General features: G+C 48.1%; 1 protein-coding gene across 2 annotated transcripts; it reads left to right on the top strand.

The window, feature by feature from the left end:
* The first annotated feature begins 6,388 nt into the window (after window positions 1-6,388).
* Window positions 6,389-13,521, top strand: CNIH1 (cornichon family AMPA receptor auxiliary protein 1). Of its 2 annotated transcripts, XM_050335539.1 has the most exons (6): window positions 6,392-6,530; window positions 7,669-7,737; window positions 8,011-8,058; window positions 11,272-11,384; window positions 11,680-11,823; window positions 12,608-13,521. In XM_050335539.1, exons 1-6 carry the CDS (start codon window positions 6,450-6,452, stop codon window positions 12,633-12,635), a joined length of 483 nt encoding a protein of 160 aa, XP_050191496.1. In that variant the 5' UTR covers window positions 6,392-6,449; the 3' UTR covers window positions 12,636-13,521. The 2 variants fall into 2 exon arrangements, with proteins under 2 accessions (XP_050191497.1, XP_050191496.1); XM_050335540.1 differs by lacking the exon at window positions 8,011-8,058 and having other exon boundaries at window positions 6,389-6,530.
* The last annotated feature ends 971 nt before the right edge of the window (window positions 13,522-14,492 follow it).

The following is a 14,492-nucleotide window of genomic DNA, read 5'->3' as shown; positions in this document are numbered from 1 at the left end:
AAAAGGCAGGACATGTGGCAGGTGGGTCATCCCCTGCACTCGTTGGTTGGCACAGCTGGGGCAGTTTTGGTGATGTTCCCCAGGGTCTAAAGACAATCATGCTCAGCTTCCTTGTGGGAAAGCCTGCACAGAGAGGTTTATGGATCTCAGTGCTGGAGATCTTGGATTTGGCTTCTACATGTGTACCTCAGTTTGGTAACATTCTCTGCAGGGTCTATCAATCTTCAGTATCTGCAGGGAGGTGTCAGAGGATGGATCAGGCTCTGCTCCACCGTGCTGAGCAGTGGGACACGAGGCAAAGGGCAGGAACTGATGCCCAGGAAGTTCCACCTGAATGTGAGGAAGAACCTTCTTTCCCATGCAGTGACCGAGCACTGGAACAGATTGCCCGGAGAGGTTTGGACTCTCCCTCGCTGGAGATACTCCAGAACTGTCTGGACACAATCCTGTGTAACATGCTTTGGGATGACCCTCCTTGAGCAGGGAGGTGGGACCAGAAGAATCACTTCCAGCCTTGCCCATTCTGTGATTCTGTAAACGTGGCCACCATTCCCCAACAAGGTCTTGTAGGCCTTTCTCCACACCTGCTGTTCCTCTGTGTGCCCCTGAAATGATGTGATCCTCATGGACAACAGGCTGTGCGCTGCAGGGATGTGCAGCGTTCCCGTGCAGCCTCGCCCTGCTCTGACCTCCACGCCTTTCCTCTAACGCGCCATGAAGCGAGGGAGATGATTCCAGCCCGTTTGCATGGATGTGGTTAATCAGTGCAGTCCATTGTGCTCCTCCGTGGGGGGATCGTCCCCTCTGGACCGTTCCTGTCGTGTTTCATTCTTGCAGGGACTGCAAACACTCCCTGGGTTAACCCTGTTCACCTCTGGAGCTCCGTGAGACGTCTCCTACGGAACGTGATGGAGCTCGGCCAAAACTCCCCCGACAGCTCTGGCAGCTCCTCAGCAGGGGACAGAGAGGAGACAGGAGCAATTATCATCCAGAAGGACTCTGAATGCGGAACAGATGTGAACACTGGGAAAACAGCACGTCTGTCTTTCACGGCAAATTTACTCCTGCGACGGGGAAGTCCCATCCGGGCTGTTTGAAAGGCACACGCTGTTACCCCCGTCCCTGCTGTTCCGTGCCATGAGTCCCATGAATGCAGCTTCTCTTCCCTTTCCTGCAGCCCTCGGCTCAGCAATTAATATAATGCACCCTTGAAATCCCTGTGCCAAACAGCAGCTGGTGTTGTCACCTCTCCTCTGCGGAAAATGGGAAGTCGGCAGAAGAAACTGGGGCAGAAAACATTCAGCTGAAAGGGAAAGGGGCACCAGCCATCCCACACTTTCACTGAGGCCTTAATGGATGGAAGCGGAGCAAAAATGAGGGGTTTGTGCCCTTATGGAGCTGAAGAGGACAAGAGAGATTTAGCATTTCTTCAAAATGATGTCTAATTTTAAATATCCGCCGTTGGAAAACGCTGCTGGATAATTGGAAGGAGAACGTGCCCGCCTTGCTCACAACTGCAGTCTGCCTGGCCATCTGCTCTGCCAGCAACAAATCCTGGATTGATCCACGAGTGTGATTAATTCAGTGAGGCCGGCGGGATCAAGGGATCAGCTACAGACAATATTTATACCCCACCTCCAACTGTGAATGTGCAATTGTTTGGTTCAGGAGGACAAAACAAATTGTATAGCTGTATTACTGGGAGAATAGGAGAATAGAGGCATCCACTCAACAGCCTATTTTTTCCTTGGATGGCCCCATTCCAGGGTCTCTAAGTAGAGCCCAGCATAAGCCCCCATTCCCTGTCTGGGAGGTGAATTGGAGCTGTTCTCATTTCACAGAGAGTTCTGCATCGTCAGTGCTGCTCTTGCCTCCTTCCTGCAGTTTAGTCCTAAAATCTTGGAGGTACTGGCTCTGTGCCCTCATCCACATGGGCTGGAGAGGCAGATGTGGAGTGTGAGCCAGGCACTCCACCCTCCTCCCTGTGCCTGGTGGGAGAACTCCCACGGACACAGAGCCGGAGCGGGGCAGGACTGAAATCTTCAGAACAGCCAGCAGGGTGGATTTCTAGCACTGGTACAGCTTTGAGCTGATTTGACAATAGGGATGTAGCTGGAGAGATCAAAAGCAAGATTTGTGAAGGAATTTAGATGTAGATGAAGGCCTTTAAAATCCTATTTGCTGTGATTTAAGTGTGTGAGTGCACATTGGGCCCGAAGGTGCTGTGCTCAGGGACACACGGAATGTTTGTGGCAGAACAGGGACACCAAAGTCTGGCTGGTGAGAAGGCACTGAGCCCTGAACAGCTTATTTTTTGGGGAGCCAGAAACAATAAGGATGTTAATCCCCATCCCTGGAATTGTTCAAGGCCAGGTTAGATGGGCTTGGAGCAACCTGGTCTAGTGGGAGGTGCAGGGGGGTGGAACTGGATGATCTTTAAGGTCCCTTCCAACTCAAACCGTTCTGGGATTCTGGGGTTCTAAGAGCTAAGGACTAAGGGTGACATTTTTGGAGTCATCATTGCTACAGATAGGCTAACATAGAATGTTTGGGAAAATCCCTCTCTTTGTTAATGAGCAGCCAAATCCCGAAACACTCTATAAAATGGTTCTTGAAAATACAATTATTGCTTGTCCACACACCGGTATCATGCCTTGGTCTCAGAACTGTATGGAGAGCCATTAGCAGGAGCTCTGTGCAGCAAGAGAAAAACAAACCCTGTTGTTTAGAGGACAGGTTGAATATTCAGTATTTAGCCTATTAAATGAAAACTGTTGCCATCTGACAGTAAATGTTGGAGGGATTGAGGCCACGGGTGGATTCTGTAATGAGTCATGGTGAGAGATGCCTGGCAGTGTCTGTGCTTGGAAATTGGTTTTCAAATGTGATCGTTTCTCTCGAGGCTCACTTTCATGTGCAAATGAATTTATAATGTTCATTTGTTTATGTGGCCATTACATAACGGGAGAGCCTAAACAGGGATTCTGGAGCTGAGTTAATGGGTGCTACAGGAAAGGATATTTGCCAGTCTGGACTTGCAAGTCCAGGGATCTTTTCATCCTGTGTATCACAGACTGCACCAACACCCCCACCCTGTCACACCATGCCCATATAAAAAGTCCCTCTCCCTCCTTTTTATAAGTCCCCTTAAACTGTAGATAAATATTCAGATTTTCCTCTCCTGAAAACCTGGTAAGCAAAGTCCTTATTGAAGTCAGCAGGATTTTTGTTACCAAGTTCCACAGTATTAGATTCTTGTCTGGTGTCTGTAAGTGAAATGCCAATTTTCCCAGGGATATTATTTTTAATGTTGAAGGATGTGGTTAACCTGCACATTTCTACCGTGATAATTCAGAGAAATTGCTCCATAATCTTCCCTCACAGCTCTTTGCCAAAATCTTCCCTCTGAACAGGCTGTAACACACTGAATTATGAGTGATTATATGGCTGTTTTCCGATAAGGACAAGTACTTGAGAGGGATTTAAGATGAAGTGAACAGACACTGACATTTTCCCTTGGGATTCCAATCAGGATTAAACTCTGTGTGTCCAGACAAAAGGGAAAGTGCATTAAAAGCTGTGGGCCATCTCCAGAGCTCCACTGTGGCTTCCTGGCATTGTTTACAAAGTTTAATCTGAGAAAATTCTGACAAAACACTCAATTGTTGTTTGATTTGAGATCCCAAATAAATGAATGAAATGGGAATTGATTAGACCCCTTCCTACAGAAGTTGCTTTTCATTTCCTTTTGTGTTATCTTAAAAAAACCCCAACCTCTAATACAAGAAATCCTTCAGTGCACAAATCTTTGTTGTGCAAGATTACAGCTGCCTTCCGCTTTTCCTGACAGCATAATTGCAGTTGGATGGTGTGCCAGCACCCGAGGGAATAAAACACCGCATTCCTTGAGGCAGAGTCTGGATGAATTGCAAGTGCAAATACGTGGCTGACACACCTTTTTACTTCTGATACTGCATATCCCCGTTGCACAACATTCTGACGTACAGGAAAACACTGAATATACGGCCGGCAACAGCACACCACCTTTGCTTGTTTGGGTGTGGAGATTTAGTGCAGATTTGTGTGCATTTCTGTGTCTCAAAGTACAAATTCCTGTTACAGCTGAGCATGGTGGCTTGGAGTGTGTCTGGTGAGGAGCCAGAGCTCCTTCATGAACAGTATTAATAGATGTGGTGCCACAGCAGCTGTAATTCCACTGGGGTTTGTCCCCCCAGGGAGGCTCGAGGTGTAACAAAGCAGGGTTGGTCACTGCATCTGGGTGGGTTTTAGGGAAATATTTACCCTGAAGGATCAAACTCCTGGTTCTTGGCAGGGACACCTTCCACCACACCAGGTTGCTCAGGGCTGACCTTCCCTAAAGTTTATTTTAAAATCTATTTTCTGGGTTTCATGTGGAGGTTTCATCGGTCATAATGACACCACAGTGATTTTATTGGAGTAGTTTGTGGGCAAGATGAGCGATTTTATACTGAAACATCAACTTTATCTTTGCAACAACTAATTTTCTACAGACAGCTCATTTGCTGCAGTTTTCCCTGTATTTTGTTGAAGGAAATAAAGCATCTGCTCATCTCTCATTGTGACACTCCATTAATTGCTGTAACGCTTTCCGGCAGATAGCACCGGAAAATATTATTTACTGTTTGGCAGCTGTTAGTTTTATGGAAATTATTCCTCACGCTGCTCCACAGGAAATGACTGCAGTGATGCCACCCCAGCTTGAAAGGTGTCACTGTGACTTTTATATGTCCCTTTGGAAGGACAGTGTGTGATTTTGTCCTCAAACTCATTTCTCATCTTGCTGTTTCCTTTGAGCAGGCTCCAAGCTGCATCGATTGGGATCGTATGACCAAACACCCCCTTCCCTGGGGCACACACAGTGCACCCTTCTCCAGCGTTTCTTCCTGAATTTGCCAGCTCCTTTTTCTCCAGACATACTTTGTGCTGACCAGGTAATCTTACACAGCCAGATAAGGACAGGACAAGGGGGAATGGATGTAAACTAGAAGAAGGATTTAGATTAGATACTGGGAGGAAAGTCTTTCCTGTGAGGGTGGTGAGGCCCTGGCACAGGCTGCCCAGAGAAGCTGTGGCTGCCCCTGGATCCCTGGAAGTGTCCAAGACCAGGCTGGATGGGGCTTGGAGCAACCTGGGATAGTGGAAGGTATCCCTGCCCATGGCAGGGGTTTGGAAGGAGATGGGCTTTAAGGTCCCTTCCAACTCAAACTCCTGGAAAAGCCGGCAGTTGATGGCTTGGACAGGTGCAGTGTTTGCTGCCTGGATAGCCAGGCCCAGGGAGTGGTGGAGAATGAGTCTAATGGTGTTCCCAGGGAACAGCGTTGGGCCCAGTCCTGTTTAATATCTTTATTGATGGTCTGGATGAGGGGATTGAGTCTATTCTTAGTAAATTCGTGGATGACACCAAGTTGTGTGGTAATGTCGATCTGCTGGGGGGCAGGAAGGCTCTGCAGAGGGATGTGGACAGGCTGGATCGATGGGCCAGAACCAGCGGCGTGAGGTTCAAGACTCTGGGTTTTACACTTTGGCCACAATAACCCGAGGCAGGGCTGGGGGCAGAGTGGCTGGAAAGTTGCAAAGAGCCTGGGGGTGCTGATCAACTGCAACTGGACATGAGCCCAGCTGTGCCCAGGTGGGCAAGGAGGCCAACAGCGTCCTGGCTAGGGTCAGCAAGTGTGGCCAGCAGGACCAGGGCAGTGACTGACCCCTGTACTCAGCACTGATGAGTGCCCTCGAGTGCTGTGTCCAGTTCTGGGCCCCTCAGTTAAAGAAGGACATTGAGGGGCTGGAGTGTGTCCTGAGAAGGGAATGGAGCTGGGAAGGGTCTGGAGCAGCAGGAGGGGCTGAGGGAGCTGGGGGGGCTCAGCCTGGAGAAAAGGAGGCTCAGGGGGGACCTTCTGACTCTGCAACTCCCTGACAGGAGGGGGGAGCCGGGGGCGGGTCAGGTTCTGCTCCCAGGGAACAGGGACAGATCAAGAGGACTTAGTCTAAAGCTCTGCCAGGGAAGGGTTAGATTGGACGTTAGGAAGAATTTCTTCACAGAAAGTATGATTGCGCATTGTAATGGACTGCCCAGGGCTGTGGTGGAGTCCCCATCCCTGGAGGTGTCCAAGGACCGACTGGACGTGGCACTCCGTGCTCTGGTCAAAGGTTGGGTCGACAGTGGCACAGGTCTTTTCCAAGCTCAGTAATTCTTTGAATCTGCGATGCCCCTATTCTGTTACAATCCCCTCACGCTCCACAACCGCATTTTAACCCAAACCCCCCTCCCCGTTCTCGCCCCCTCCCCTCGCACGCCCCTCACGAAATGGCGGCGCGGGCGCGGCCGGCAGGGGGCGCTGCGGGCGCGGCCATGGCGGCTGCGCGGGCGGGTCCTGAGGCGCCCGGCAGCCCCCGCGCCCGCCGCCGCCATGGCCTTCACGTTCGCCGCCTTCTGCTACATGCTGGCGCTGCTGCTCACGGCCGCGCTCATCTTCTTCGCCATCTGGCATGTGAGTGTGGGGAAACGCGGGATGCGCCCGGCCCGGGAACGGGCCCCGGAGAGCCCCCGGGCGGCCCCGGAGAGCCGCGGAGGGAGCGGGGGAGCCGCATCCGGAGCCGCCCTCAGAGGGGGAATCGGCCTCTGTGCGGATAAAATGGGTTTTTGTACGGGCAGATGGTGACTGGATGGGGGGAATGGCTTCACGTGGACAGAGGGCAGGGTTAGATGGGATATTGGGAGGAAATTCCTCGTTGTGCGGGCGGTGAGACCCTGGCACAGGTTGCCCAGAGAAGCTGTGGCTGCCCCATCCCTGGAAGTGTCCAAGGCCAGGTTGGACGGGGCTTGGAGCAACCTGGGATAGTGGAAGGTGCCCATGGCAGGGGGCTGGAACTGGAGGATCTTTAAGGTCCCTTCCCACCCAAACCATTCCATGATTCCGTGGTTTTTTCTCGAGCCCTGCACTTGGAGAGCAGCCGAACAGGTCCCAGCCAGGGGAGGATGTGATGCTTGGCAGGCATTTGTTCTCTAGAAGTGGCTTTTGTGCTTTTTTTTTTTATTATTTTACTTTTTCCTTGTTTTTACGGCGTGAAAAGCTCGAGTGTTCACATGCTTGTTTTTTTTAATGGATGCACCTTTTGGACATATAACCTGCTCTAGGTGACCCTGCCGAGGGGGTTGGACTGGGTGATCTCCTCCCAGCCCTAAAAATTCTGTGATTCTGTGATATATGTGGGATCAGCACTTACTTAGACAGTGAGGCAAAATACTTGACAGCTTTTAAGCTTGCTGTTGCTTTTTCTGGATTAAGGAAGCCCATCTCTGGTTCCTGCTGGCCACCAAGGTAGCCCTGTGTGAGGTTTGGGGTCTGGGGTTAAGAACTGATGGGAGAGGATGTGGGAAATTTGTTGCTGGTGGGGAGCAGGAAAAAGATGGAGAGTGGGCAGAGGTCTTTGAATACCTGAAGAATCTTCTGCTTTCTTTTTTGTAACCCCCATTTCCCATGTGTTTCATCTGTGGGTTTATGATGTTAAAATGTCCCTGAACACAATGGCAGCAGTTCTGTGACAGAATTCCACTTTTCGTGGATAAAATACACTGTTGCTCCAGGACTGAGCAATCACAACTGTTTCATTTTCTTTCCCCCTCAGATTATAGCATTTGATGAACTGAAGACTGATTACAAGAACCCCATAGACCAGTGTAATACACTCAATCCTGTAAGTAGCACACTAGACTTTCTGTTTTGTTAAATAAATATATGTAAAGTGCTTTTTTTTTTTTTTTTGGTCTTATCTTGATGCAATCTACCTAGGCAATAGAATTGCATCTGGGTTGACAAAACCTCGCTGTTGGTAGAAGTTCTAGGGAAATTCTTTGTCTGATTCTTTACTTTCAAGTTGAATATTCTGACTGTTATTAATCTGCTGGTGATCTTGTCAGCTGTCATACTAACATTCTTTCAATCTGCTTTCCACACTTTCGGCACAAAGACAGTTGAAAAGGTCAAAAAGATTAAAAGAGTCAAAATTGCATTAAAGGTGTGTACTGCTTTTCAGTTTCATGTTTTTTGACGCCACTCCCCTCTCATTTTGTTAGGAACATTTGTAATACTGTTAAGCTCTTTTGTTTAGCCTGCCTGTTCATCTGCTCGTTCTTTGTTCCTTGGGGTTTATAACAACCTCATGGGTTTCCATGTTTTGTGCAAGAACAGTTCTGCTTGCTCACCCAGCGGCGTGGGGAAAACTGTTACATGCCTGTCAGGTGTCAGAAAGAAACCGTGTTGTTTCAAGCCAGGTTTACTGAACTCTGAGGTTAGAGGAGAGCAGTTGTTTGCTTTAAGCACTGACCAAGTCAATTCTGATGTTTTTTGGAGGATTTAGGTGGGTGGAAGGCGATAGGGATTGTCTTCACTTCTGTATTTTGTGTTCCAGGATCAGGGGTGTGTCCCGGGGTCCTCTCTTGGATGCAACTCTGACCCTCCTTGGCTTAGGAAAAGAATTTGAGGCCAACTCTTTGCCTGCATCTCTTACAGGCCAGCAGCAGAGGGGAGGCTTGCTGAAGGCCACGCAGTTTGATCCTGCAGGATTTTGTGCATCTCTCCTGGTTTTCACGCTGTGTGTGCCCAGGCCGAGGGAGGGCGGAGGGGTCAGCACAGCAGCGTGGCCTGGGCTGAAACTTTAGTGTGGTTTAAGTAAATTGTGCAAGTTAAAGACGAATTTACAGTAGCTGGAAGGGGGGAAAAAAAAACAAACCACAAAAAAGCATCTTAGGTTTACAGCACACAAATTAAAGTGGATATTGCAGCGTGAGGAGGGTGGGCAGGAGCAGAGGTGCCAGGCAGAGGTTGCAGCTCGGAGAGGGGCTTTCCTGCTCGGAGAGCTGCGCATTTAACAGTTTCCCTCGCTTGGTCTGTTCCAGTCATTCCTGCTGCAGTGTGGGAGAGGCCAGTGCTCATTACATGGATGCATTATGGTCTAACTGCAACCTCTGTAGTGCTAAAATGCGCATGTTTAACCAGATCTGAACCCCCTGCATGGAGTGTCCTTTACATGGCAGCTTTGTCACCTGGAAGGCTGAAATGACTTCATGTTTGCTGTTCCTGTGAGAGCAGATGAGCCCCTAAAAGTGGAGTGGGGATCCAGGCTCTTAAAGGGAATCTGGGCAATGGTGCTGGACAAACACACAGGAGGGTTGTTCTCCTGGACAAAGAATCAAAAAATCCTGGTAGGAATTGAGACACCTCAGTAGAAAGATTATCCCAAAATAGTATCTCCTTCAGTTCACTGCTGATTCCTTCTCTTCCCTGCTCCTGTTATAGTCGTGTCTTTTCTCAGCAACCAGATTCATCCTCCCTCGTTTCTGTGATAAATATGGCAGAATATGATGTCATTAATTTTCCCTGAGGGCAGAAAGGGAGGATAAAGTGTGGGAGATTTGAAAGAGGCAGGTATTCCAGTGTGGGAGTAGGGTATAATAAACAAGAGAGAAAAAAAACAAATTTTGAGCTCTTTGTAGGTAAATAAATACAGATTTTTTCAGACCTGGTGGATCTTTCTGAGCAGGCTGCCAAATGCATTGTGTGTTGGACAGGGTGGTTGTTGTTCTGCTATAAATAATTGCCATCTGTAAATGGTAAGTATGCAAAGAGGGGTCTGGATGAAAATATTTTCTTGGAAAATTTCATGTGTGACAGCTGAATTTTGGTGGTGTTGATGCAAGTTTGCTTTGTTATCCTTCCTTTAGAGAGGCAGGAGGGTGTAGCAAAGGAGGTGGTGAGAATCTTTGTTGGTAGCTGTTAGATTTCTAGGAAGATATTTTTGGGGCCTTAAGAGAAGAATAAAACAATTATAAACCACTGAAACTTCGATGTAATCGCCCTGTGCAGTGTTAGTCACTGCCCAGAAAAAGAGGGGCAGAGTGTGGGGTGTGTGTGCACACAGACAGTTGAAATCTTTGGGTAGAAATGGAATGTTTTTCCTGAGGAGAAGTTTTAGTAGGCCTGAAGTTGAGGAAGAGAAGCTTTTACAGATCTGCTGCTTCTCCTGTGGAGCCAGACTGGGAGAGCTGGGGGTTCCCCTGGAGAAGAGAAGAGTCCAGGGAGACCTGAGAGCCCCTTGCAGGGCCTAAAGGGGCTCCAGGAGAGCTGGAGAGGGACTGGGGACAAGGGATGGAGGGACAGGACAAGGGGAATGGCTTCAAGTGGACAGAGGGCAGGGTTAGAGGGATATTGGGAAGGAATTCTTCCCTGTGAGGGTGGGCAGGCCCTGGCACAGGTTGCCCAGAGAAGCTGTGGCTGCCCCTGGATCCCTGGAAGTGTTCCAGGCCAGGCTGGACAGGGCTTGGAGCAACCTGGGCTAGTGGAAGGTGTCCCTGCCCATGGCAGGGGGTTGGAACTGGATGATCTTTAAAGTCCCTTCCAGCCAACCCACCCTGTTATTCCATGCATGATCCCTTCTGACCTGTGTGATAAAGCAATAAAAAGCACTTTGGGGTGACCTGCAGAGACCTTTCCCCTCGTGCTGGGTGTGAGATCCCGCAGCCCTTTGCATGTGTTTACTCCCTGTCCCTCTCCATGTTATTCCTGTTAACAACACTAACACACCTGGCATTCCGTGCTTCCCGTGGTTCCACAGTACACTGAGGATGGGCTCTGTGGGCTTCTGCTGGAAGCATGTGCTGTAAAGCATGCACAGTGGGAACTGGGGGGAAAACTGCCACCTCCCCCCCAAACTGCCCGTGTGGAGCTGAGCCGGGGGTGTGACTGGTGTGGTCGGGTAAAGCTCTGCCCAGGGTGTTCCGTTTTGGCAGTAACTCCACTTTGGGAAGTTGTGGATGTGTGGATACCAAAACAAAGCTGTGAACCAGGAGAACACAAACATCTTCCTGCCCATGAGCCGTTCTGAGGAGCATGTTTCCTGCTGATATTTCACTGTTGCATGAGCAGAAATATCACGATGATCTTTTCTGAGGGTCATTAGTAAAGCGTGGAATCTGTCAATTTATTAGAAGCAATAAAAACAATATTGATCCGAGCATCTGATTTTATAAATTTTTCTACTTGGTCCATGAATATATCATGTGAAAACAGCAAGGCAGCGCTGCTGGCTGCTGCTTTCACATTCCACAGTCCTGTTCTTGTTAGTGTTGGTTTTAAATATGATTTTTAAGCAAGCACGCACCTCCAAAGCAGCTGAAACGCCACACGTTTTGCTGTGTGATGGAAACTTCTAACTCATCTTTTTCTTTTCCAGCTTGTACTTCCAGAGTACCTCATCCATGCATTCTTCTGTGTCATGTTTCTCTGTGCAGCAGAGTGGCTCACACTGGGTCTCAATATGCCCTTGTTGGCCTATCATATTTGGAGGTAATTCTGGTGTGGCTGTGCTCAGTGAATTGTTCTCCTTCTCCTGTTTCTGTGTCCCTGTCCCGTGTTCTGTCTTGGGAAAGCAAAGACGCTTTTTGATGCGACACCATGAAAGTTTTGTGGCTGCTCAATAAGAACCATCACTTGGCTTTGCTGGGTGTTTTTATTTTTTATTCTCTTGTGCTGTGTGAGAGTCCAGTTGTGTTGTGTGTCCTGGTATTCCTTGGGGGGTGGGGGGCAGGATCCCGTGTTTCCCATGGCCCTCATCCCACACCTCCCTGTGCCCCCGTTCCAGGTACATGAGCAGACCCGTGATGAGCGGCCCGGGGCTCTACGACCCTACGACCATCATGAATGCAGATATTTTAGCCTATTGCCAGAAAGAAGGATGGTGCAAATTAGCATTCTACCTTCTATCCTTTTTTTACTACCTATATGGGTAAGTTTTTTTCCCCCTCAGCCTGAAGTTTTGGCTCAGTGCACCAGAGAAATATTGTACACAGGGATATATTCCTTCAGTGCCTGAATGGAGCCTGCAGGGGAGCTGGAGAGGGACTTTGGACACAGGCATGGAGTGATAAGGCTTGGGAATGGCTTCCCACTGCCAGAGGGCAGGGTGAGATGGGATATTGGGAAGGAATTCTTGGCCGTGAGGGTGGGCAGGTCCTGGCACAGGTTGCCCAGAGGAGCTGTGGCTGCCCCTGGATCCCTGGAAGTGTCCAAGGCCAGGCTGGACAGGGCTTGGAGCGACCTGGGCTGGTGGAAGGTGTCCCTGCCTGTGTCAGGGTGTAGAACTGGATGATCTTCAAGGTCCCTGCCAACCCAAACCATTCTGTGACTCTGTGATAAAGTGTTTATACAGTGCCAACTTTTCTGACAAGGAAATCACAATCACCATGAATTCCATTTCAGGCACAAGTCCTAATTTGGTGAGAATTACTCTTTTGAGTCTGAATTCCTTTACTGGAGACTGGAAAGCTCCAAGCTTTTCTTCTTTTAAGCATAATGTAACAAACCCTCAGAGCATTTCCATTAGGAAGCTGAAACATTAGTATTTTTAGAGTAAAGTATTTGATGTATACATGATTTTTGTTGAAGAGTCATTGTGTCAAATCTTCAGTCTCAATCCACATATCTCACATGAACCTGTTCCTTAAAATGTACATTAAATGTGTAACACTGATCAAAGTGATGCATGTTCATCTTTTTATTTTCTTTTGCAGCATGATTTATGTCCTGGTGAGCTCTTAAGAAGACACTCAGCAAGCTTTGTTCCAGTTAAGTGCATGCAAAAGCCACAAAAACCATGGATTCTTTACAACGAGAACCTCTGACCAAGAATTAAATCCGGAACCCAACGATCGCAATTGCGTTAGAAAACAATGCCTCCCCTCTTTTTAAAATGTTTCCACATTTGACACTTGTGGAAAGACTGTTTTCTTATATTTTACTGGGACGCTGAAATTAAAGAATTACGTGTAAATTAATATAAAGGTGACTGGGGTTTGGAAAGTTTTGACTTTGCACTGCATAAGGAACAGCCATAACCTTGGAGTAGCTGTTGGTTACTGCTAGCCTTAGGACACTAGGGAATTGCTGTAGGCTGGGCTTTGTAGTGGCTCACTTGGACTTGTGTATCCCACTCTTAACTCTAAATCAGCTGTAGCTCCGAGTGCTTGGGAAGGAACTGGAATGCTCTGTTTTGCCCGTAGGTGACGTTGGTCTTAGGATATGAATTCATGGACACAATTGCAAAAATAGTTCTATTTTGGTTTGGGTTTTTGGTTTTTTTCTGTCTGGTTAGTCTTTCCCTGTTTGTGCATGGTCCAGGTCCTTCTGTGTGTCCTCCAAACATTAGCCCTGCTTTAATCTCGTGTCATTGTGATAGGAGAAGCTGAATTGTCCATGGAGGAATGAATTTAAATGACTTTTTTTTTTTTTTAAATGTCTGTGCTGTCTGATTAACAAATGGATGAACCTCCAACATTTACCAAGTCCAGCAATGAAAATACTCTTGGGTTTAAGAGTAATAAATACTCCAGACTTTTTTCAAAGCAGAAAGTGAGATTGTGAAACTGCCCCGCTGTTCCTTAGTGCAATAAATGACAATAAAAAACAAATCTCAAATTCAGCAACACCTCCTTTCATCTGGTGCCTTGGTTTGTTTTTAAATTGGGCAGATCCTCGCTGTGTCCATCGCTCAGCTTTACATGGATAATTGCATCCCCTCTAAGAATAGGACATGGAATCAAGCTATGTCTGGAAAAGGGAAGATGTTTCACATAAATACTGTAAATTGTGACTGCAAACAGCTGCTTAGTTTACGAGTGATAATTAGGAGTCTTTGTCATTTACCTGTGCTGGAGAACAATGCAGAGTTGCCCAGTTCTAGTAAAGCTTTTTTTTTTTGTATGAACTGTGTATTTGTTCACTTTGGGTCTCTGGGGTGTCAGAGGCAACAAAAGTTGTACCAGTGTTTGCTTTGGGGTCCATCAGAAATCCAGGTATCCCAGTACTGGTGTGCTGGGCAGTGGAACAGCTGGGGAAGAATAGTATGAGACAGGGCAGGTGCTGAACATCTCTGCCTGAGGAGGGAGAGAGCGGTTGGGAATTTGTGTTGCAGGTGTCCTGGAGAGCTCTGGCATCTTAAACAGCCCTGAAGGGCTTTTCTGCCATCAGCTCAGTTGCTTTCCGAGCACTTTTATAACCTGGTGTGGGAGATCCCAGAACCCCAGAACGGTTTGGGTTGGAAGGGACCTTAAAGACCATCCAGTTCCAATGCCCTTCCATGGGCAGGGATACCTTCTACTGTCCCAGGTTGCTCCAAACCTCATCCAACCTGGCCTTGGACACTTGCAGGGATGGGGCAGCCACAGCTTCTCTGGGCAACCCCAAGAAAGTGAGTTCTGTGGTGGAATTATTTACTGTGTAAAAATGCTTGTTCAACAGTTCTGCCAGATATCATTTGGTGCCCCTAAACTCCTATTTTTTTAGGACATAATGAAAATTTCCATGTTATTTATGCTGGGTGTGAGTGATCTGTCCAAGCAGAGAATTCTGCTTAATCTCTTCCTGGTTGGAATCCCTCCTGCAGCTTTGGGACTGTCC

The sequence above is a fragment of the Myiozetetes cayanensis genome, unplaced genomic scaffold (genome assembly GCF_022539395.1).
Source record: "Myiozetetes cayanensis isolate MyiCay16 unplaced genomic scaffold, myiCay2020 scf6-25, whole genome shotgun sequence".
NCBI lineage: Eukaryota > Metazoa > Chordata > Aves > Passeriformes > Tyrannidae > Myiozetetes > Myiozetetes cayanensis.
Note: the sequence above shows the minus strand (reverse complement) of the source record. Positions and strands in the feature narration are given on the sequence as shown.